At 49.7% G+C, this 24,441-nt stretch overlaps 1 protein-coding gene across 1 annotated transcript in view; it reads left to right on the top strand.

The window, feature by feature from the left end:
- The window catches only part of LOC146801335 (sodium/potassium-transporting ATPase subunit alpha-1-like), a 2,293,178-nt gene extending 2,269,409 nt beyond the window's left edge, over window positions 1-23,769 (top strand). The window contains exon 23 of the mRNA XM_085623701.1: window positions 23,561-23,769. Coding sequence (XP_085479827.1) covers window positions 23,561-23,589 — 29 coding nt within the window. The 3' untranslated portion in view covers window positions 23,590-23,769. The remainder of the gene's footprint in view (window positions 1-23,560) is intronic.
- Window positions 23,770-24,441: the final 672 nt, after the last annotated feature.

The raw sequence follows: 24,441 nt of genomic DNA, 5'->3' as shown, positions 1-24,441 counted from the left end.
CCTGATGCTGTCTGGGGTTCCATTGGTCCGACAATGTCGATCCCCACTCGTTCAAAGGGTACCCCCACCACTGGTAGTGGTATGAGGGGGGCCTTTGTCGTGCCACCTGATTTACCACTGGCTTGGCAAGTGACACAGGAGCGGCAAAACTCCTTCGTATCCTCGGACATGTGGGGCCAGTGAAAGTGTGGAACAATTCTGTCCCAAGTCTTATTCTGGCCTAAGTGACCTGCAAGGGGAATCTCGTGGGCCAAGGTGAGAAGGAAACCTCTCAGAGACAAGGGGATGACCAGCCTCCTGGTCGCACCAGGTTTGGGGTCTCTTGCCTCGGAGTACAGGAGTCCATCGTCCCAGTACACTTTGTGGGTACCTGTGGCGTTCCCTGCAGCCTCAGCAGCGGCCTGCTGTCTGAGGGGTTCAAGTGAGGGGCAGTCTAACTGTGCCTTCCCCAGGTCTTCCCTGGAGGGTCCCCCTGAGCCCAGAAACTCAACCTGACCAGGTTCAAGCTCTTGCGGCTCAGTCTCCCTCAGTTCTTTAAGGTCAGCCTCCTCGGAGACTTGATCCACGACCTGGGGCAAGGGGGAAGGCGAAGCCTTACCCTTACTGCTCCTTTTCTTGGAAGGTGTCTGGTCCGTTCTTCCAGGATCCAGCACCTGTTCAGTGGGGCATCTTTTGGCCTGTGACCTGGTCACAGCAAGGACATGTGCTGGCAAACCTAACATTTCCATGTGAGTCCTCTGCTCCACTTCTGACCATTGTGACGTTTCCAAATCATTGCCCAACAGACATTCTACGGGGAGGTCTGAACTAACCACAACCTTTTTCGGGCCACTTACCCCTCCCCAGGAGAAATCAACAACTGCCATACTGTGATTGGTAGTGACGTTGCTGGCATTGGTCACTAGGTAACTGGTACCTAGCATGATCTGTCCAGGGTCCACGAAGTTAGGCGTCACCATGGTGACACTGGCACACGTGTCCCTGTAGGCCTGAGCCACTTTTCCATTTATCAAAGGTGTCTGCCTGTATTTGCCCAAAGTATTGGGACTGGCATCAGGGGACATATCCATATCCCCTGTACAGACAAGGACGGCCTGAGTGAGCGTGCCGACTAAGTCGTCACTCCCCTCGGTTCCCAAGGTTAACCCAACTAATGCCTTGGGAGGCGCACTACCACTGCTGACTGTACTAGGGGGCGCAGGTGCCTTAGGGGCTGCAGTGGTAGGAGTTTGCCCTCCTTTCTTGGTGCACTCACTAAACCAGTGAGTCTTACTTTTACAGTATTGGCACCACCTTTTTGACTGGCCTTCTTGAGTCTTCTTCTTCTGTGAAGCCTGACCCCCACCCTCTTTGGTTTGTTGGGGACCTGTCGAAGACTTCTGGTCATTTTGTTCGTTCTTGTTACCCTTTTGGTCTGCTTTCTTCTGACCACCCTGGTTCTGATTCTGGTTCTGCTTGACCCTTGTTCTGACCCATCTGTCTGCCTTCTTTCCCAATTCTTGGGGAGAGGTCAGATCCGAGTCGACAAGGTGCTGATGCAACAATTGGTTCTGACAGTTGTTTAAAATCTGTTCTCGCATGATAAGATTGTACAATCCTGTGTAATCAGTAACCTTGCTACCCAGCAACCAGCCTTCCAAAGCCTTAGTGGCACAATCGACAAAGTCAGCCCAATCCTGAGACTGAATTTTCTGGGTGTCCCGGAACAGCACCCGGTACTGTTCCGTGGTTAAGCCGAACCCATCAATCAGTGTGTTCTTCAGGACTTGTTAGTTGTTAGCATCCTCAGCTCTTGTAGTGAGGAGCTTGTCCCTTCCTTTACCTTCAAAGGAAAGCCACAGTATAGCTGCCCACTGACTTGGGGGGACGCACTGGACAGTGCAGGCCCTCTCCAAGGCAGTTATCCACTTGTGGATGTCGTCCCCTTGTTTAAAGGGGGGCACTATTTTACTCAGGTGTCTAGTGTCTATACCCCTGTCTTTCTCTCTATTGAGAATGCTGCCACCAGTGGGATCTAACCCACTTAATTTCTGCTCTCGGGCTAAGGCAAGTCTTTCTTTGGCGAGGGCAAGTTCTTCCCGCTCGATCCTCAGATTGACCTCCCGCATCTTCGCTTCATGCTCCCTCCTCTGAGGGGAAGTCATTCCTCTCTGAGAAGGTGCCTGAGAGACATGTGTATGAACCGATCTGCCAGAGCCTCTGGAGAGAGACCTAGCTCGTCCGTTCCCAAGGTTAAGCCTGCTTGAGCGTGGGCCCGGGGCTCCCCCAGTTCCATTCTCATGCCTGCTTAAGTTGGTCCTTGTAAGCCTGCCGACTACCACTGGACCTTTGTCTGCCTCGTCTCCCGATAACTCGTCCTCGTCCTCCTCCTCTGTGTGGAGGTCGAGGTCTGGGTCACCGAGGGTTCCCTCTAAGGGAGGCATGTTCCCATCTGCACTGGGGGGACCTGGGTTAGAGGACCTCCTAGCATCGTACGCCTCTAAGAGACCTATCAGTATTGCGATGGTAGGGTTAGAACCCTGGTTTAGCTTCCTGGAGGCACACAGTTGTCTCATCTCCTTGAAGCTAAGAGTTGCATATCGTGACACGACCTGTGGAGGGTCACTGACCACCAGGGGAGTCCCTGCAGACTCTCCGTGGACCGACATGCTTTTCTAGTGAGGTGTAAGTGTTGCACCTACCTACACTATGGGTTTACCTACTGATCCCTTGCTAAGAGTTGTAGTCAGGGTGTGCTAAGCCCTGTTACACTACAACAGCCGGTTCAGTAGAACTCGGAGTATTCTAAGTTAAGTTATATGTACCTGGGTACTTATGTGATCTTTCACTGCGATATTCTTAGGATACGTGTGTGGTAAAACAACAGCAAGCTCAAATCCCAACCGCTGCTCACCAATGTGAGAAGTTGGCCTGATATATAGTGCTCACTATTCTAGTGATCACTGTGTATCATTCCAAACGACCCTTATTGATGATTGGTTGTAAGTCAACCTTTTAGACCAGCTATCCTAGTAGCGTGGATACGAGCAGTCTTTAGGCTAAACTCTAGAGGGCGTGTTAAGCCAGCTGTTTACCAACACATATACCCCTTGAACACCAAGTGGAAGGACACCACACAAGTTGTTATGAAAATAAAAGGATATTTATTTATAACAAGACTACCCTGGCTCTTTATGAGTCAGGGAGCTAAGCACACGACAAAACTCTTAGGAAAATACTTCAGTTGCACAATTTACACAAATGCCCGAGGGGCACGAGAAACCATCTACACTAACAGTGAAATGCGAATGGTTAGAGTCTGGAGATACTGATTCCGGAGTGATCCGATCAGTGGGACTAAACGAAAAAGGAACTGGACACTTGTAGAGCGAACCTGCGATGGAGCACCGAGATGCTCGAGTTACCTAGCCCGGAGGCTGCGGCTGCGTGAAGTTCGTCAAGATGTCGGGAGTCCTCGTGTAGTCTCAGGAGCCTGAAAGAAGAAGTTGCTGGCAGGCGACCAGTGACGATGTTCAGAGCGATCCAAGCCTGGATCGGTGGTGAAGGAAAACCTGAAAGCAGAGGGGACTCAGTTCTCAACCGCTAGCCAGCGATCGTGTGGGTACCAGGAGGGTACCGGCTGAAGTCACCTCGACCAGGTGAGTGGGTGACGTCGGACTCGGCTGTTCCTCGGACCAGGAGGCGCGGCGGCGACCAGGATGGAGGGCGAGCTGTCCCACGAAGGTGTCTGCTGTCGATGATGCTGGGCCCAGGAAGGGGCAGCGGATCTTGGCAGTGGCCACCCAAGCGGGGGAGTCAAGATGGCGTCGGGAGTGGACCAGGAGGGTCCGTGGTACTCCTCCGTTGAAGGGGAGCAAGAGCCAGTCTGGAGCAACCAGACTAGTGATGAAACAATCGTGGTGCGTCGTGAAGAGGGCCACAAGCCGGTCGGCAAGTGGTCGAACAACGCGGTGAACAACAAGGAGCGGAAGGGCCCCCACGCAGATCTCGGGGATGCTGGGGAGGCAGACTTCGATGCTGGAGCTGCTCAGGGTTAGGGCTTCTCAAACCCTAGGTGCACTCACTCGAGGGTCCCTCGGTGGGCGTGCTAGATAAGCGTCGTGCAGTTTCTGAAGATAGCCGGTCCCGCAGGTCTCGTCACACCTACGACTCTCAGCTGAGCTGATGAGGGAGGTAAAAGGTCAGAGATGGCAGGGAACTCGGGTCTCGTCGAGCTGGGCAGTCTTGATCCGTAGGAGAGACTTACAGCAAACCGCAAGCGCTTAGATGGTGCCTGCTGGTGCAGGGTGGCTACTCCTTAGCCACAAGGGAGAGTCTTCAGAAATAGTCAAGAGTTCCTTTCGTGGAAAGTAGTTCGTGATTCGGAGTTATCCGATTATCTGATTATCCAATTTGGGAAGGGGACTCGCTCCTACCTTTATTCTAAGAAAAAGGGGCTGGCCCGTGACTAGGTTCTACCTATGGGTGGAGCCAGGAGGGGGGTGGTTACACCCCTATCCTTTGTCCGGCTTCGCGCCAGCTCAGGGGCTGGTGTGCCCCTGAAACTGGTTTGAGCCGGGCTATGCACAGTGAGCACCGGGGTGCCACTTGCAATCACCTTCCTTTCAGCCCTGCCTACCTGGGATAAACAAACCTGTCTGGGACGGTGCTAACACCGCCCTCGACAGGAAACCCTTTGTCCAAGCTCCCCTTGCTGGAAGGTCCCCCAGCAGCAGGAGGTCAGACTTGTGTCTGGTGGCAGCATCCATTTTGTGATGCTGAGGCTTGAGTCAACTTTAACCGGGGTTCAAGGTTACTTCCATGTCGTGTCCCTCTAAAAGGGGGGAATGCTAACCCCGTCACCAGGACTGGCGAGGGGTTCGTATTCCCATTCGTATGACACCTTACTCGACATGTATAGGTGATGCGATGCCAAAGTTAGCAAATAACCGCAAGGATTATAATGCCTTAAAAGTAGTTGGCCCGCGTCACCATGGAACGGCTATTAGGGCTTGGTTCCGCAAGCCGTCGACGGGCTCAGCTCGCGCCAGAGCACCGTCCCACATGATTCCCTGCACTCTGCCTTCAGGATTGATAAGGCCTGCTATAGGAGTGACTGATAGGAATCCATGTGTCCATTTTAGGGTTTAGGTGTAGGGAATACTACACCTACAGCAACGGGTGATTACACCACGTGGCCCCAGCTGTCGTGCAGCCAGTTGTGTCAGATTTGGGCGGCCATTCCAGGGGTGGCATAATACATGCTTCAGCCCCTGGTAGGCCCTGGGTACACCGATGCCCTGGATACCTGTGGTATGCTGAGACAGGGACTGACAAGGTGGCCCAGTTCCAATTAGTGGATGCACCTAACGTACATGTGTGTTAATTTCGAGAGAGAACAGCTAGGCTGTGGGTCTGATTGGCAGGCCCACAGCCGGAGAAAGTCGTAAACCAATGAAGCAAAAGCAAAAAATCTGGGTGATCATAGGATTGCAGACCCTACTCTCCTACAGTGAGCCTTCAGGCCCCGCGGGGTCGGAGGGGGCCCCATTGGGTTCAACACCGTCGGCTCCAGCTACGACACCAGTGGGGCCTCAGGGATCCGATCCGGTTCGACGCCGGTCGTGCCAACGTGACCTTCACAGCATCGAACCCGAAGTCGGTGCTTGCGACGTCGTCGATGCCTGTCGGTGGTGCAAGCCCCATCCTCATCCCGATGACATGGAGCCGGAACAGCGTTGATCGATGCCAGTTCCGACGTCGACAGAACCCAGAGGTTCTATGTTGCCGCCTGAGCACTATGAAGACGTGCTAGGCTCAGGAGAGGAATGGGAGGGGTCTGGAGACCTTCTTGAAAACCAGGATGTCTCTGAGGAGAATTTGGACTGGTATGGGGAACTTGGGGAGGCCAGTGGTCTGGATACTTCTCCAGATACTGGCATGCTCTCTCCACCTACTGTGGCTACGGAGGAGGGAGCGTCCTATGCCATGGTGGTAAAGAGGGCAGCCGAGATCCTAGGACTAGAGCTGCTCTCAGTGCAGGTCAGGACTAATCTCCTGACTGAGGTGCCTAAACCTGGGGCTTCCACTTCTGAACCCCTGTTACGCTTTAATGATGTACTTATGGACGTCCTTCTAGGAACTTAGTCCATACTAAGCACAGGGGCTCCTGTAAATAGGACCATTGCTCGCCTCCATTGCCCAGCTCCAGGTGATCCAAAGTTCCTCAGCCAACAACCCCGCCCCAGAGAATTTGGCGGTGCAGGCCTCTACGTCCCAAGGCGCATTCCCTTCCGCCACTCCGTATATGGAATCCAAGAGGCTGGATTCACTTGGGAAGAAGATGTTTTCTTCCTCCAGCCTCACATTGTGGTTGGTGAATGCTGCGTGCTTATTGGGCCGTTTCTCCCATTCCCTTTGGACAGTTGTGCAAGTGCTGCCACAAGTCCTGGAGGAGGCCCAGGCTGTGCTCTCACAAGCTGTCAAGGACGGGAGGAATGCAGCTAAAATCACCATACAGTGTGGGTTAGATACGACCAATTCGCTGGGCAGATCGATTTCAACGGCGATAGGCCTGAGACGCCACTCTTTGCTTCATACTACTGGCTTCTCGGGAGATGTCCAAGACACTTTGATGGACATGCCCTTTGAGGGAACCTGCCTTTTTGGGGAAAAGGCAAACTCGACCCTGGTCAGGTTCAAGGACTTTCGTGCTACAGCCAGATACTTGCGTCTTTTCTCTACTCCTTGTGGCCAGTCTTCCTTTCGCCCCTTTCGTGGCAACGGAAGGGGTTTCCAGCTGCGTCAGCCCTATCCCAGCCACTGTCCCACACAGACTGCCCAAGCCTTGCGTGGACACGGTGCATTCCCATCTCGGAATGGAGGCCAGAAGTAATCTTCCACACTGCCCTGGGCAGTCGTAGCCTCCTAGGCTGATTCTGCAGGACCACACTACTCCAGGTGGTGGGAGAATTCGTCATCATATCCCCCACTGGAGATCCATAAATTCGGACAAGTATATTCTGCAGATCGTCCAGGAGGGCTATTCCCTATCTTTCCTTTTTTTTCCTCCTACTATTCTGCCAAGTCAGGAACGGCTGACGGAGGATCATTTGAAAGTTCTCCAAGAGGAAGTTATGGCTCTCTTGGCCAAGGGAGCTATAGAAAGGGTCCCAGTTTCAGAAGTAGGCTGTGGCTGTTATTCCCGCTACTTTCTGATTCCGAAGATGAACAAGATCTTTGGACCGTCGATCTCTTCCTCAAGAAGGAGAAATTCAAAATGCTCACTCTGGCTCAGGTCATGTCTGCTCTACACCAAGAAGACTGGATGGTAGCGTTGGACCTGCAGGATGCGTATTTTCATATTCAAATCCTGCCGGGACACAGGCGTTACCTGCAGTTCAAGGTAGGCCACAAGCACTTTCAGTTTACCGTGCTCCCCTTCGGCCTTACCAGGGCCCCTCTGGTGTTCACCAAGGTGATGGCGATGGTCACAGCACATCTACACAGATTAGGGGTGCCGGTCTTCCCCTATCTCGACGACTGGTTGTTGGAAGCGTCTTCGTCCCAGGTAGTCATCTCCCACCTTCAGGCTATGGCGAACCTCCTGGATTCGCTGGGGTTCTCTATAAACATGCCGAAGTCACACTTGACTCGTTCTCAGATGCTCCCTTTCATTGGAGCTGATCTGGACCCAGTGCAGTTTTGGGCTTATCCTCCCAAGCAGCGAGTCCAGGATATTCAGGCTATGATTCCGATATTTCAGCCTCTATCCTGGATTTCTGTGAGGCTGACTCTGAGGCTGTTGGGTCTCATGGCCTCCTGCATCCTTTTGGTAAGACACGCAAGATGGTGTATGCAGGCTCTGCAGTGGGACTTGAAGTTCCAATGGGCACAGCATCAGGAAAATCTCTCCGACTTGGTTCAGATCAGAAGCAACGGCTGAAGATCTACAATGGTGGTTGACGAGCCGCGATTTGGTCAATGGCAGACCCCTCTCCCTTCCCCATCCAGATCTTACGGTTGTGACAAATGCGTCAATTCTGGAATGCGGCGGCCATTTGGGGTAGGTGGAGACCAGGTGACACTGGTCTCCAGCGGAGTCAGAGCTCCACATACATTTATTGGAAAGCATTTCTTCCCTCTGTTAAAGGGAAGCAAGTGCAGGTGTTCACGGAGAACGCCACTGCCATGTGGTACTGCAACAAGCAGGGCGGGCTGGGGTTGTGGATCCTTTGTCGAGAGGCTTTGCATCTCTGGACATGGCTGGAACAGCAGGGCATAACCCTGGTGGTTCAACACCTGGCAGGTTCTCTGAACGCCAGGGCGGACGAACTCAGCCGCCGATGCCTAGCGGATCACGAATGGCGTCTCCAGTCATAGGAGGCACAAGATTTCTTTCAGCGGTGGAGAGAACCTTGGTTAGATTTGTTTGCCTCCGAAGAGAACACGCAGTGTCAGCAGTACTGCACGCTGGAGTTTCCAAGGCGGGTTCTGAAGTCATTCTTGTGGCCCCGGACTTGGCAAGGAGAGTCTGGTATCTAGAGCTTCTGAGTATGAGTATAGATCCTCCAATCAGGCTGTCCCTTCGGGAAGATCTTCTGTCGCAGCAGCATGGGAAGGTTCTCCACCCGAACCTGTCAACTCTGTGCCTCCATGCGTGGAGATTGAGCGGCGACAGTTGATAGCTTTTGACCTTCCTCCCGAAGTCTGTAATGTTATTCGGGCAGCCCTCCACTAAGACGGTATGCACCTACCGTTGGCAGAAATTTGTAATATAATGTACAGAAAGGTCCATTGACCCTCTTTCTGCTCCTCTTTCTGCTGTCCTTTTATTCATTCTAACCCTTGGCCAGCAGCCTAGGGGACTCTCAAGGGTTACCTGCTTTTTTGCAGCTGCCAGACCAGCCTTCTCTCTTCAGGTCTCCTATTGTAAATAGATTTCTCAAAGGGCTGGCTCACTTATTTCCACTGAAACCAGTGGGACCTTAATTTGATCCTCACCTATTTGTTGTGCGCTCCCTTTGAGCCCTTGCACATTTGTCCCCCTGGCTGTTGATCATCAAAACAGCCTTCCTTTTTAATGGTGATTACATCGGCCTGGAGGGTGAGTGAGTTGCAGGCGTTATCCAGCTCGTCTCCTTATCTTATGTCCTTTCTGGACAAGGTGGTGCTTTGCACTAAGGCATATTTTTTGCCAAAGGTTGTGACCCCTTTCCAGCTGGGTCTGTCCATCACTTTGCCCGACTTCTTTGCTCCCCCACATCCCTTTAAGGAGGAGGAGCGTCTCCACTGTCTGGACCTAAAAAGAGCGTTGTCATTCTACCTTGACCGCACTAAAGAGTTCTGTGTGGATGACCAACTCTTTGTGGGGTATGTGGGAGCAAACAAGGAAAGGGCAGTGCAGAAAAGGTAATCTCTTGCTGGGTTGTACTCTGCACCAAAATTTGTTATGCCTTGGCAAAGAAGCAGTCCCCTGAGGGATTAAGGACTTATTCCACCAGGGAAAAGGCTGCAACTACAGCCTTGGTTCTGGGTGTCCCAGTCCAAGACATTTGTCAGGCAACGACATGGGTATCTTTGCACACGTTCGCAAAACATTACTGCCTTGATTGCCAAGTGCGCAGGGACGGCCATTTTGCCCGTTCAGTCCTGCAAGACTTCTTAGTCTAGGATGTGAATCCGCAACCCGCCACTCGGATGGTATGGCTTGGATATCTGATTCAAAGGGGTCTAGCACCGGACTATCTACAGACTCTTGTCTGTCCCTATGTTCCTACTCGTCATCTCTGCTTCCCTTGAAAAATTTCACGTTCCTAGATTCAGACTCGCCAGAATGGGAGTGTGAGGTGTGAAGTCCATCCCCTGTAGGGAAATGGACCACCTAAGAAGTTTGGGATTTTCACCCTTCATCTGATTTAGCCACAAGAGGGGCTTATGGTCTGTCTGAATCTTGAAGTGAGTGCCAAACAAGTATGGCCTCAGCTTCTTCAGGGCCCAAACCACAGCAAAGGCCTCCCTCTCAATAGCTGACCAACGTTTCTCTCTAGGGGTCAGCCTTCTACTTATAAAAGCAATGGGCTGGTCTTGACCATCTACATTCAGTTGTGAAAGAACAGCTCCCACACCTAACTCAGAAGCATCTGTCTGGACAATGAACTCTTTGGAGTAGTCTGGACTTTTCAGAATAGGTGCACTGCACATGGCCTGCTTCAGGTCATCAAATGCTTTTTGACAGCTTACTGTCCACTGAACTTTCTTTGGCATCTTCTTGGAGGTCAAGTCATTAAGTGGTGTCACTATGGACCCATAATTCTTAACAAACTTTCTGTAGTACCCAGTCAGGCCCAAGAAAGCTCTGACCTGAGTCTGGGTAGTTGGAGGAGCCCAGTCCTTTATGGTCTGGATCTTGCTCTCCAGTGGTTGAACCTGACCCCCACCAACTAGGTGGCCCAGGTATACAACCTTGCTCTGCCCTATCTGGCACTTAGTGGCCTTGATAGTGAGGCCTGCCTTTTGCAGGGCCTCTAAAACATTCCTCAGGTGGACCAGGTGATCCTCCCAGGTGGAGCTAAAGACAGCAATATCATCAAGATAAGCTGCACAATAATCATCCAACCCAGTAAGGACTTGATTCACCAACCTTTGGAAAGTGGCAGGTGCATTTTTCAAACCAAAGGGCATTACCACAAATTGATAATGTCCTCCTGGGTTCGAGAAAGCAGTTTTGGCCTTTGCACTCTCAGCTAGTCTGATTTGCCAGTAGCCTGCTGTTAGGTCAAATGTGCTCAAAAACTTAGCAGCTGCCAGTCTGTCAATGAGCTCATCTGCCCTAGGTATTGGGTGGGCATCTGTCCTAGTGACAGCATTGAGACCTCTGTAATCCACGCAAAACCTCATCTCTCTCTTACCATCTTGGGTGTGAGGTTTTGGCACAAGGACTACAGGACTAGCCCAAGGGCTCTCTGAAGGTTCAATGACTCCCAGCTCCAACATCTTTTGTACCTCAACTTTTATGCAGTCCCTGACATGGTCAGGTTGCCTGTAGATTTTACTCTTCACAGGCAGACTGTCACCAGTGTCCACCTCATGGGTGCACCAGTTTGTCTGACTTGGGGTCAGAGAGAACATATGTCTGTAGGATTGCAGAACCTGTCTGCAGTCCTGTTGCTGATGGACAGTGAGGCTGTCAGAAAAGACCACACCATCAACTGAGCCATCATCAGGGTTCTGAGTCAACAGGTCTGGGAGAGGGTCACTCTCTTCCTCCTGCCCCTCATCTGTAGCCATGAGTAGCCCCATGTCTGCCCTGTCAACATATGCCTTCAATCTGTTGACATGAAGCACCCTGTGGGGGCTTCTGGGAGTCCCAAGGTCCACCAAGTAGGTGACTTTCCCTTTTTCTCAACAATAGTGTGGGGTCCAGACCATTTGTCTTGGAGTGCTGCTGGGGCCACTGGCTCCAACACCCACACTTTCTGTCCTGGCTGGTAAACAGTCAGTACAGCCTTTTGGTCATGCCAAGCTTTTTGGAGTTCTTGGCTTGCCTCAAGGTTTTTAGAAGCCTTCTTCATATACTCTGCCATCCTGGAGCGGAGACCAAGTACATAATCCACTATGTCTAGTTTGGGTTGTCTGAGAGGTCTCTCCCATCCTTCCTTCACCAAACACAGGGGTCCTCTTACAGGATGCCCAAACAAAAGCTCAAAAGGGCTGTAGCCAACCCCCTTTTGTGGGACCTCTCTGTAAGCAAACAGAAGGCAGGGTAAAAGGATGTCCCATCTTCGCCTAAGCTTATCTGGTAATCCTTTTATCATTCCCTTTAGGGTCTTGTTGAATCTCTCAACAAGCCCATTGCACTGTGGGTGATAGGGTGTGGTGAACTTATAGTTAACACCACACTCCTTCCACATTGCAGTCAAGTATCCTGACATGAAGTTGGTACCTCTGTCAGAAATGACCTCCTTTGGAAAGCCCACTCTGGAGAATACTCCAAGCAGGGCCCTTGCCACAACAGGAGCTGTTGTGGTCCTCAGGGAAATTGCTTCTGGGTACCTGGTGGCATGGTCCACTATCACCAGTATGAATCTGTGCCCAGATGCTGTTTGTGGGTCCATTGGTCCTACAATATCTATGCCCACTCTTTCAAAGGGGACCCCCACCACAGGTAGTGGTATGAGGGGGGCCTTTGTGGTGCCACCTGATTTGCCACTGGCTTGGCAGGTGACACAGGAGCGACAAAACTCCTTAGTATCTTCTGACATATGGGGCCAGTGAAAGTGAGGGACAAGCCTGTCCCAAGTCTTGTTCTGGCCTAAATGTCCTGCAAGGGGAATATCATGGGCCAAGGTTAGAAGGAAGCCTCTGAACTTCAGTGGTATGACCAACCTCCTGGATGCACCAGGCTTGGGGTCTCTAGCCTCTGAATACAGTAGCCCTTCATCCCAATACACTCTATGGGTACCTTGAGCATTCCCTGCAGCCTCAGCAGCAGCCAGCTGTCTGAGGGGTTCAAGAGAGGGGCAGTCTAATTGAGCCTGCCTCAGATCTGCCCTTGAAGGTCCCCCTGTCCCAAGAAACTCAACCTGATCAGGTTCAAGTTCTTCTAGGACAGTTCCTTCAGGGCTCTCAGAATCATCCTCCTGGGAGGGCTGATCCACCACCTGAGGCAGGGGGGAAGGCACAGCCTTAACCCTACTGCTCTTTCTCTTGGGTTGTGACTGGTCCATAGTTTCAGGATCCAGCACTTGTTCAGTGGTGCACTTTTTGGCCTGTGACCTGGTCACAGCAAGGACATGTGCATCTATCCCCAGCATTTCTGCCTGGGTCCTATACTCCACTTCAGACCAAACTGAAGTTTCAAGATCATTGCCCAGTAAACACTCTACAGGAAGGTCTGAACTAACAACAACTTTCTTGAGGCCAGTTACCCCTCCCCAGGAGAAGTTAACAATAGCCACACTATGGGAGGTAGTGGCATTGCTAGCGTTGGTCACTAGGTAATTCTCACCTAGTATGATCTGTCCAGGGTCCACAAAAGCAGGTGTCACCATTGTGACACTAGCTCCAGTGTCCCTGTAGGCCTGAGCCATTCTTTGGTTGATAAAAGGAGTCTGTCTGTACTTGCCCAGGTTACTGGGGCCTACACTATCCTGGCTGACGAGGGCTGAAAGCCCGAAACCGGTCATTGTTTCATGAAATTCAATACGGCATTTGAACATATCGTGTACAGGGGCGGGAACAAATCCCAACCCTTTGTTTAACACTCGTATTTCATTCTCCGACAAAGTATAGTCGGATAGATTGACGACAACATCATTCATGACTGGTTCCTTCCTCGGCTGCGAGTTATTCGAGGTGAAAAACCCTGCCATGTCTGATCCTGATTGAGTCGTGTCTGTCCTCTGCCCCTTTGACCTCCTCTACCTCTGTGTCCTCTCTGATTCTGTCCTAAAAAAGAACGGAATAACGCCCCTAGATCTTCATTTGATTGTTCAGGTTGATTAGATCTAACCCTGTTGGTTTTACCTACTTGTCCTCCTACCTCGTCATCTTCACTGGAAGTGTTATCAAACGTCCAGTTATTTTGTGCTAACCAATCGCCTTGAGGCGGAAAGCCGGGGCTCTTAGCGCTCGCTTGCGCTGCTATCTTTCTGTGTTATTTTTAATTGAGAAGAATTGCACAGATACTTTTGCCACTACGAACGCTGCCTTCAGCATCTAAAAATTGTAAGAACTGATCCATTTTAAAAAATTGTATATATCTTAAATAGCCCGTTTTTATCATTGTTCTTACCTGGGGTGAGATTACTTCCCTCCAGGCAGCAGTCAAACAGGACAGCGCAGCTCAGCTGTGAGTGACGCTGGGCACTCCCCCCCACCCACCGGAGCCGCCATCTTGGGAAGGGAAGGGAGACGGTGCAGTCCATCGTCCCTCCTACCCTCCTCACTCACCAATGGATAAAAACATCTGCTCCGCACGTCCGCGCTGAGGACGCGCTGCAGGACGGGCTGGACCCTGGGTCCCCAGGCACTGACGCGCCTTCTTCCCGGGGGGACCTATATGGCACCCTTTTGTCCCTTAGACCCCCTGCGCTCTGCTGCCATCATCAGCTCAGACCCGAGGTATTGTGTCGCGCCCATCTGTGTCCCTCGTGCAACGTTCCTTTTTCCGGTCCTACTCAGGCCCGCATCTATTCATTCTCTTCTTTGCCGGCCAGTCATACCTCCCAATCCAAACAGGGATTTTTGATCAATGCGCGCTCATTGATCAAACATGGGATTGAATTTCACGATTTTGTTAGTTCAAGGAATCCTGACTGGATCTTTGTTACAGAAACGTGGGCTACTGAGTCTTCTGGCCATGATCTGCTTCTGGCCATTCCTGAAGGATACACCTTTCTAAGGTTAGACAGAGAACGCTGTAGAGGGGGTGGAATAGCCATTCTTTTTAAATCTACTCTCACATGTACCATAAAACCCTTATCGATCTCTACGGATCCTTTTGAGGCGCTATACTTTTGTATTGTGCATACCCCGGTGAGCTCCTTTTCTGGCATACTACTTTATAGGCCCCCTGGGTCTAGAGCTAATTTTTGCTCAGAACTCTTTAGAATTTTGGAACCTTATTTTGGTAGACCCCATCTCACTATTCTGGGCGACATTAATTTTCACCTAGAGGATGTTACTTCGAAAGAGACCTGCTCTCTGCTTAATTCTCTGGAGGCATGTGACTTTGTACAACGAGTTCTCCACCCGACTCATAAGGCGGGGCATATCCTTGACGGAATCTTTTCCAACGACCCTAGATTAGGGGTTGGGACACCGGTCCCGATTACCTGGTCTGACCATTTAGCAGTCCCGCTGTTTCTAGACATTTCCTGCCCCGTTGCCATTGTGGGCTCTGGTAAAAAACAATTCAAAAGGAGCTTCAAAAATTTTACTAAGGAGGCTGTAGCCCCTTTTATTCTCAATGCCCATATTTCAACTCAGCGGAAGGTGGATGAGTCGGCCCAAGAACTTGCTGATGCCATCACCAGAGCCGCTGACGAACTAGCTCCTCCTTCCCTGAAAGCTGCAGCTAGACAGAAGCCAACTGCCCCCTGGTTTTCCGTCGATCTGAGGCTTCTCAGACAAACTTGCAGACAGAAGGAACGTAGGTGGCGTAAATCCTGGGATCTCAAGGATAGAGAAGGCTATAAGAGCCTACTACGTGAGTACAAAAAGAGAGTCATTAAGGAAAAACAGGATTATTTTTCCAATTTAACCTGTTCTTTAACATCCTCCAAAGAGCTTTTCAAAATAGTGGACTCTTTGTGCTCTCTCCAGGCCCCCGATCCTGTAGTAGCTTCCCAGGAGCTATGCAATGATATATCAGACTTTTTCTACAAAAAGATAGATGATATCTACATAGCTCTAAAGTCGCAGGGGAACTCGCTTAATGCCGAGGATTTCTCCCAAATTAAACATCTGGAAGCTTGGACTAAAGAATCCTCTCACTCCCTTGATCATTTCCCTGCCCTTTCGCTAGAGGATCTTAATAGCCTGTTGGACAAAACTAAATCGTCATCTCCACTCGATCCAGTTCCTCTGAAAGTACTGAAGAACTGCAGAGAGATCATTCTTCCTTCGATGCTGGAAGTCATGAATGGAGCATTGGAACAGGGCATCTTCCCGTCACTTTGGAAGAAAGCCATCGTGAAGCCGCTGCTGAAAAAGACCACCTTGGACCCTGGAGTACTGAAGAACTTTAGACCCATCTCTCTGCTGCCGGCCCCTGCTAAGATGTTGGAGACCCATTTGAATTTCCATCTTTCAAACTTCCTCGATACCTCTGGTTTCTTGGACGGGTCCCAACATGGCTTTAGAAAGCTGCATAGCACGGAGTCTGCTTTGACGAAAGTCATGGACAACATCCGCAGAAAAGTGGATTTGGGTCTAACCACCGTACTGGTGCTGCTGGATCTTTCAGCAGCATTTGACACCCTGTCTCCCCTTACTTTAACAACTAGGTTAAGGGAGGCAGGGGTAGAAGGACCGGCACTCAGTCTCCTGAGCTCCTTTCTTCAACAACGAGAGCAGCGTGTCATGCTAGGTGAATACCTCTCCCCCGCTAAGTCTTTGCAATGTGGGGTGCCACAGGGGTCGGCATTGAGTCCGACCCTGTTTAACATCTACGTGGCCCCACTTGCAAGACTAGTAAGATCTCAGGGGATGGAGGTAATGTCGTATGCCGACGACACGCAGATTATGGTATCCCTGACTCACTCTGTGGGTGAAACCGCTTCTAACTTTAGGGCCTGCATGCAACTTGTTGCAGAGTGGATGATTGCCAACTCCCTAAAGTTGAACGGGGACAAGACAGAGGTCCTGGTCTTTGGCAAGGACCAGGGCATATGGTCAGATGATTGGTGGCCTCCTTCCTTAGGTAGCTGCCCAACACCAACACAATCTGCCAGGAACCTAGGCGTCATCTTCGACACCCAGCTCTCCATGGAGCTTCAGGTCAACAGAACGGTGGCTACCTGTTGGGGAGTCATCAAGACCCTGAAAAGAATCGTACACTACTTGTCCCCTCAGGCACGGAAACAGGTGGTGATCGCCCTTGTTGGCTCAAGGCTTGATTACTGCAACTCAGTGTACGCCGGGGCCAACAAGGGCCTGCTTCAGCGTTTGCAGGTCATACAAAACGCGGCAGCGCGGTTTGCTCTCGCTTTGCCCTGGCTGGCCTCGATGATCTTAGCAAGGAAGAACCTCCACTGGCTCCCCATCCCCTCAAGGATCACTTTTAAACTCCTTTGCCTTACATATAAGGCTTTAACTGCAGGCCCGGCTGATGCCCTTGGATCACTTCTCTCTAGATACGTTCCGAGTAGATGTCTCCGATCCAGTGAGCTTAATCAACTGGTAATTCCCAGAGCCAAGAAGGCTAGATGGGGGAGCAAAGCTTTTTCCATACTGGCTCCTCTGATGTGGAATTCACTCCCCCTGGAAATCAAAACACTGCCCTCCCTTGACCTCTTTAGGAAGTCATTGAAAACTTGGCTCTTTATCAATGCTTACCAGTAGGCTCTGTTTCTTTTCGCTCACAGTCGTTATTTGGATTAGGCGCCTTGACGCCCATTGGGCATAGCTGCGCAATATAAATAATGTTTCATTCATTCATACAGTAGAGGACAAAGCTAAGTCCCCATCACAGATCAGAACAGCCTGAGTAGGTACTCTGACTAGGCCAGAATCCTCCTCAGTTCCCAGGGTTAACCCTACTACACCCTTTTGCTGGGAACCACCACTTACAGCTGAACTAGGGGGTACAGTTGCCTTAGGGGCAATGGTGGCTGGGGGCTTATCCTTTTTGGTGCACTCACTAAACCAATGTGAGTTGGACTTACAATAGTTGCATCATGGTTTCTTTTGGCCATCTTTTTTTTTATCCTTTTTGGAACCACCCTCCCCCTGAGCCTTTTGGGGGCCTGGTGAAGACTTCTGGTCTTTTTGTTTCTGCTCATTACCCTTCTGGTCTGCCTTTTTCTGATCACCGCCCTGGTTCTGGTTTTTCTGCTTAACTCTAGTCCTGACCCATCTATCTGCCTTCTTTCCCAATTCTTGGGGAGAAGTCAGATCAGAATCAATCAGGTGTTGATGCAATAGCTGGTTTTGACAGTTGTTAAGTATTTGCTCTCTCATGATCAAATTATACAATCCTGTATAGTCCTTAACCTTACTTCCCATTAGCCAGCCTTCCAGAGCCTTAGTGGCACAATCTACAAAGTCAGTCCAGTCCTGAGTCTGTGTCTTCTGGGTATCCCTGAACAACAACCTGTATTGTTCAGTGGTTAGGCCAAACCCATCAATCAGAGCACTCTTCAGGACAGTGTAATTATCTGCATCCTCATCACTAACTGTGAGGAGCTTGTCTCTTCCTTTCTCAGAGAAGGAGAGCCACAAGATAGCTGCCCACTGACTTTGGGGTACCTGCTGTACTTTGCAAGCTCTCTCCAAAGCAGTTATCCATTTGTGGATGTCATCCCCACACTTGTAGGGAGGGACAATCTTGCTCAGGTTTCTATTATCATAGTGCCTGTCTCTATCTCTAGGAATGTTGCTGCCACCAGTGGGTTCTAACCCACTTAACTTTTGTTCTCTAGCCAGAGCAAGCTTCTCTTTGGCAAGGGCAAGTTCTTCCCTCTGAATCCTCAGATTAGCCTCCCTCATTCTGGCTGCATGCTCCTTTCTCTCAGGTGAAGTCATTCCCCTGTGAGAGGAAGCATTAGAGATGCTAGAGACATGGGAGTGGATGGATTCCCTTGAAGAGGATCTGTCCCTCCTGCTTCTCTGTGTAAGCCTACTTGTGGGTCTGTATGGGGGGACCCCATGCAAACTCCCATGTAAACTTAGGTTAGCCTGGCTAAGTCTTCCTACTTGGCCCTGGCTGTCTACCTCTCCATCTGAAGCCCCATCTGACTCCTCTGTGGTGGGTAGACCCTCCTCTGTGCCTAGGGCACCTGCCTGAGATGCCCTAAGAGCATCATACTCCTCTAGGAGTTGTCTTAACTGAAGGAGGGTAGGGTTTGCACCCTGTTTTATTCCTCTGGAGGTACACAAGTGTCTCATCTCCTGGAATGTTAAGGTATCATATCTAGAGGGGATCTTTTGCAGACCTGATCCTCCTGAGAGAGCATCTACTTGATCTCCTCTCAGAGACATGATCTAGTGAGGGTGTGGTGTGTGCACCTACCTACACTAGTTGTATCTACTAAACCTCTCTAGTAGTTGTAGTCAGGGTGTGTTACTCCCTTCAACCTACAACTACAAAGTCCAGTAGGACTTAAGTATTATAATCTATGTTATATGTACCTAGACAATATCTGTGTGATCTTTCAATTTAGTATCTCAAGATTACAATGGTATTACAACAGCAAGCTCAGATCCCAACCGCTGCTCACCAATGTGAGAAGTTGGCCTGATGTATGATGTCACTAGTTCTAGTGTACACCTTATATCAGTCCAAATACCCTTATGGTGATTGGTTGTAAAGTCAACCTTATAGACCAGCTATCCTAGTGGTAGAATGGACAAGAGCAGTCTTAGGCTAAACTCTGAATGGCATGTGAAGCCAGCTGTGATACCATATATAATCCCTTGAATACCAAATGAAAGGACACCACAACAGATATATAAATAAAATAAAGTGTATTTATTCTAAGCAAACCCTCAGCACTCTTTATGAGATTAGAGGTAAGTACAACACAGTCTTATTTATGCATACATTAAGTCACACATGTAAGTAATACAGTTAGGCCCTAGGGGCCACGCAAGCCATATACTAAGTAAGTGGTATAAGAACCACTGTCACGGAAATAGAATAGGCCTAGGCCTAGGGAATCGCTGGGGCTACACTACACTAGCGTTAGTTAGGAAGTGGGAGGCCCACGGGATTCGTGTGCAGAGTGGAAACACTCACGCGTAATGCGTAAAAGTCAATAGCAATAGTACAGTTTAGAAAACGGTAGATTTAGGACACTTCCGGAGTAGCTAGGAAGTTGAGACTTGAAAACTAGACACTAGGATAGTCACTATCCTGATGAGCACCGGAGTACCCAAGTTACCTAGCCCACAGGCTGCGGGTGCATAGGGGTGAAGATGCGTCGTTTTCGTCGTCGACTCCTATGGATGCCTGAAGAAAGATGCTGACAGGCAGTCAGTGAAGAGTGTCCGGTGGATCCCAAGGCTGGGATCAAGAAGAGAAGAAACCTGCAAGCAGAAGGGACAGAGTCAAGGTCACTAGCCAGTGACCACGTGGAACCAGGAAGGAACCAGGCGATGTCGTGAAGATTGCAGGTGAAGGTGAAGCTTGTCGCTGCAGCCAGGAGGACCAGGAAGCGTCGAGGACGACCAGGACCAGGAGGCGAGCTGTCCCACGAAGGCTCTTGCTGTCGGCGGCGTCGAAGTTGGACTAGGACTCACCAAGCCTTGGCAAGCGGAACCCACGAAGAACGAAGGACTTGCTTCTGGTGCAGACCAGGAAGGTCTGGGGTGCTTCTTCTTTGCAGAGAAGCGGGAGCCAGTCTGGAGGAGCCAAACCAGCGCAGAAGATTTCAGGGTGCATCGTCACAGAGGCCACTAGCCAGCGGGCAAGCAACCGGACAGACGCGGCAAGCAGGAAAATGCTGAAGGGCCCCACGCAGGACTCGTGGAGTGTGGGGGGCTGATCTTCGGTGCAGATGGTGCTTGGGGTTGGGGCTTCTCAATCCCCGGAGCACAACTTCGAGGGTACCTCAGAAGCTGCGCTTTAAGTTACTAGCTACTTTTTCCAGGTAGCCGGTCCCACGTCGCTCGTCGCCTCCACGGATCTCAGCTCTGCTGTAGATGTGGATCAGGGTCGGAGAAGTCTGGAAGTCAAGGCTCTGGTCAGGCTCTGCAGTCGGTTCCTCGTAGAACGTGGGCAAAGCAAAGGGTAGTCTCTTGATGGTGCCTGTTTGCACAGGGTAGCCACTCCTTGGCTACAAGGGAGATTCTTCAGTCTTCTTCTTTCGTCGAATGTCGAAGGTCCAGAGTTTCTGTTCAGTTTTGCAGGTTCAGGATAATCTAAAGTCTTGAGGCCCAACTCCCACTCTTATACTAATCTGGGGGGGCTGGGATACCTGCTAGGTCACGCCTTATGGGTGGGACCTGGGAGGGGGTGGTTACACCCACTTCCCTTTGTCCAGTTTCGCGCCAGAGCTGGGGCTGGAGTGCCCCAGCGCCGGTTTGAACTGGACTATGCAAGGAACACCTTGTGTGCCCCAGGCATGTCTCATTCCTTTCAGCCCACCCTGCCCCAATACACTAAAGGCTGTCTGGGGAGGTGCTAGCACCTCCCCAAGCAGGAAACCTATTGTCCAGGCCTCCCTGGCTGGGATCACTCCCAGCTGCAGGAGGTCAGACTTGTGTCGTGGCAGCAGCATCCATTTTGTGATGCTGAGGCTTTGGTCAGAGGCTAACAGTTGAAGTATGATTTTAACATGTCTTTCCCTCTGGAAGGGGGGAATAATATTCTCATGTCCAGAAATGGCATGGGGGTATTATTCCACAGTGTTAGACACCTTACACGACATGTTTCGATAAAGCCAAACCATAGTTACCATAACCGTCTAAGATTATAAGGCACTTTAAGAGTATATGGTAGGCTATATCATAGAACAGCTATAAGGACAAGGTTCCGAAAGCTGCAGACAGGCTCAGCTCATGCTAGAGCACCATCTCACATGTTACCAAGCACTCTGCCTCCAGGATTGTCAAGGCCTGCCATAGGAGTGACTGATAGGTACACATGTGTCTATATGTAAGTTAGGTATAGGAATACTACACCTAAGCAAGGGGTGATTACACGACCTTGCCCCAGCTGAGTGATCAGCCAGTTGTGTCAAAATGGAAGGCCAGGCCAGGGGTGGCATAATACATGCTGCAGCCCCTGGTAGGCCTAGGGTACACCTATGCCCTGGGTACCTAGGGTACACTGTACAGGGGCCAATAAGGTGATCCTATCCAAATGGGTTATGCACCTAAAGTTCATAGTATTAATTTAGAGAGAGAACAGCAGGGCTGTGGGTCTGATTAGCAGGCCCACAGCCACATCTAAGTCGAAAACCAGTAAAGCAAAAGCAAAAAGTGGGGGTGAACATAGAAAGCAGACCCTACTCTCCTACAGGGAGGTAGATCTTTCTCCGTTCTGAGGCCCTCTCTTTGGAACTCAATTCCTCTTGCCATACGTAGGGAATCTTTGTATCCCCAGTTTCGTCGTTCACTGAAGACTTGGTTTTTTAATCAATAATTATTTCACTTCTCAGTTTTCGTGTCCAGGCGCCGGGAAACCCTTGTTGGGTAGCTGTTGCGCGATATAAATTAAATAAATAAATAAATAAATAAATAAAATAAATAAAGGTAAGGATTCTGCAGCTAGAAGTCTCTATCCGATGAACAAGTTACTTACCTTCGTCAACCCATTATCTGGTAGAGACTATCTAATTGCAGATTCCTTACAGCTCCACCCATGCCTCCCCGCTTTGCGGACTGATATTGTAGGGCTAGGGTTTTCCCCTTTTCAAGACCCTAGTTTTGCACACGTCTACATCAGTTGCTTAGTGGCTCTGCGCTTCTGGCATGGAAAAAACTAAAAGTACAGATGTCCGCGCCTGGGTGATGCCTATATAGGCATGGCGACTTCATAACCGACACTACTGACTCCGCCGACTTCACGCAAAGTCGAAAGGAGCCACCCGTTGCTGTGTCCAAGTGGTATTGCTCAGCCAAATTTTCCAGATTTAGCCTGACGCCTGTGAAAAATTTAAAGGTAAGGAATCCGCAGTTGGATAGAGTTTCTACCAGAGAATGCATTACCGAAGGTAAGTAACTTGTTCTTTAAATGATCTCATGAAATATTGTATTTCTTCTAGCCATTACAACATGGTGCATCAGGCGAATTCAGAAATGTTTCATCTTACTTGAAGTTTGATAAAAACCAATGCATCTCTTTCAAAAAGTTACTTTCCTGTAACAGCATTGTTATCTTTAATAGAACCACATACTCGCCCTACACCCTGCCCCGTTCATACGGCTACCAGAGGATCCTTGAAACTAACTACAAAACCTGACACTTGGGACTCTGAGGATAGATGGAGAAGGAGCTCTCGTTTACTCCATCTCACTGGCCAGAGTTTGTGTCACAAAAAGAGGTGGCTGGGCTACAAGTAGTCTATGGCTGTTTTCAATGTTTTTCTGCTGTATTGGGAAACTGCAATGTTATCACTGACTATTGAGGGTCAACCCATACTGAAGTCAGGACTAACTGAAGCATCCAATGTGGGAAGGATACCAATGCCAAAAAACTGTTATTACAGGTACGTAGTATTTTCTTAATTGCAACACCTGTTCTCTTTAAAGGGTATATTGAAAAATTTCATTATCAACTGGTGGAGGCACAGGAATGTAAAGAAAGGGCTAGAAGTAGGAATTACGACTAACAGCAAACTGTCCAAATAAAAGGGAGGATCACTGTGTTACGGGCTGGGATTGTGATGGTCCATACATGGCCTGAAAGGGACAGTGCCCCTTTTCTATTTGCTCTGCACTATGCCTATTATACAATTTTCCTTCCTTTTTGCACCTCTAAAAATTGGACAATTAAAATGTGTTTCTTGACCAGTTAGTCTGCTATCTATTTGATACCTATTTTTTAAATCTGTAATGAGGTTCTTCTATGTTGCCTATACATTGACTTTTAAAAGATGAAAATGGGAACTAAACGTCGAATATGATTTTTTTTTACTGGATTTTTTTTTATTTCTTCACTTTTAATTTGTGTGTTGTGGGATCCTATTGATGAGAGAGTATCTTCAAGTGTTTGGCATGTAATGATGATACCATTGAAAAAGAACTGATTTTGCAGGTAAGTACATTTGTTTCTTGTGTGGTTTCTGTAAGTGCACCATGTCTTATGTTGAGCTTAAGAGCTTGAATGTGTTATTATATTGTAGCTCTGCCCTTGGATATTCCTGCTTCCATTATACTGTTTAGCTAACCCAGTACTCTTGTCTCTTTACAGGTTGGGTTGAGAAGGAAACTTACTATTAGTTGACTATTTCACCATTTCACACAAACCCACGTGCGCATGCGCAGTCTCCTCGTTCTCTCTATACTGCAGCCTTTGCCCCAAAATCCTGGCCCCGTAGAAAGGAGAAAAGCCTCATGTAGAGCGGCCATCGGAACCTGCACCGTCTCACGAATGTGTCCGCCAAAGGCTGTTAACATATGTCTGTGCCTTTTCCTTTTGTTCGAAAATGAAAGATGTGGGTGTATACTTGCATTTTTACAAATAAAGGCGGAATATAACATTCAGGCTGTTGGTCTGGCTCTCTGGTGCGTTCTTTCCCCAACTTCTTCCACTTCACGGCTGCACTAATTAGATCAATGTTATATTAGCTCAATTATTTTCAAAAAAGACATTTCAGTTTTGCTAATCTGTTTCAATACACTTTTCTGCTGTAACACTGCTTGGCTCGTGTGGCAATATCGTTGCAGACATTATTTTAGGACACACTATCTGAAAGAAACACGTTAGTTAGATTCCTCACCTTAGAATATCCCCAGGCGTCAGGCTGGATCCGAAAAGATTTTTGTAGCAATACCCCTTGCGCGTCGCTAGGCGTCGCCTGCGGAATGACGTCGTCGGAGTACTTAGACGCCGACCTCGCGCGCTGTTCTTCTTTTTTCCGCGCCAGTAAGCGCCGATCCGGGAAGAGCTTACCCCTAGTCATATTTTGACTAACTTTTTTGACTCTTTTTGGTCATCGACTCGACTCTGGTGCCGGTAGCATGCCTGGGTTCAAGGCCGGTGACGCCTGTCATCGCTTGATGTCGGTGACGGATCACCATCGCCGGTGCCTGTACTGCTTGGGAGCTGACCATGACGCAGAGTCGTGCCTG

The sequence above is a fragment of the Triturus cristatus genome, chromosome 8, assembly GCF_964204655.1.
Source record: "Triturus cristatus chromosome 8, aTriCri1.1, whole genome shotgun sequence".
NCBI classification, from domain to species: Eukaryota; Metazoa; Chordata; class Amphibia; order Caudata; family Salamandridae; genus Triturus; species Triturus cristatus.
This window is presented reverse-complemented; position numbering and strand designations above follow the sequence as displayed.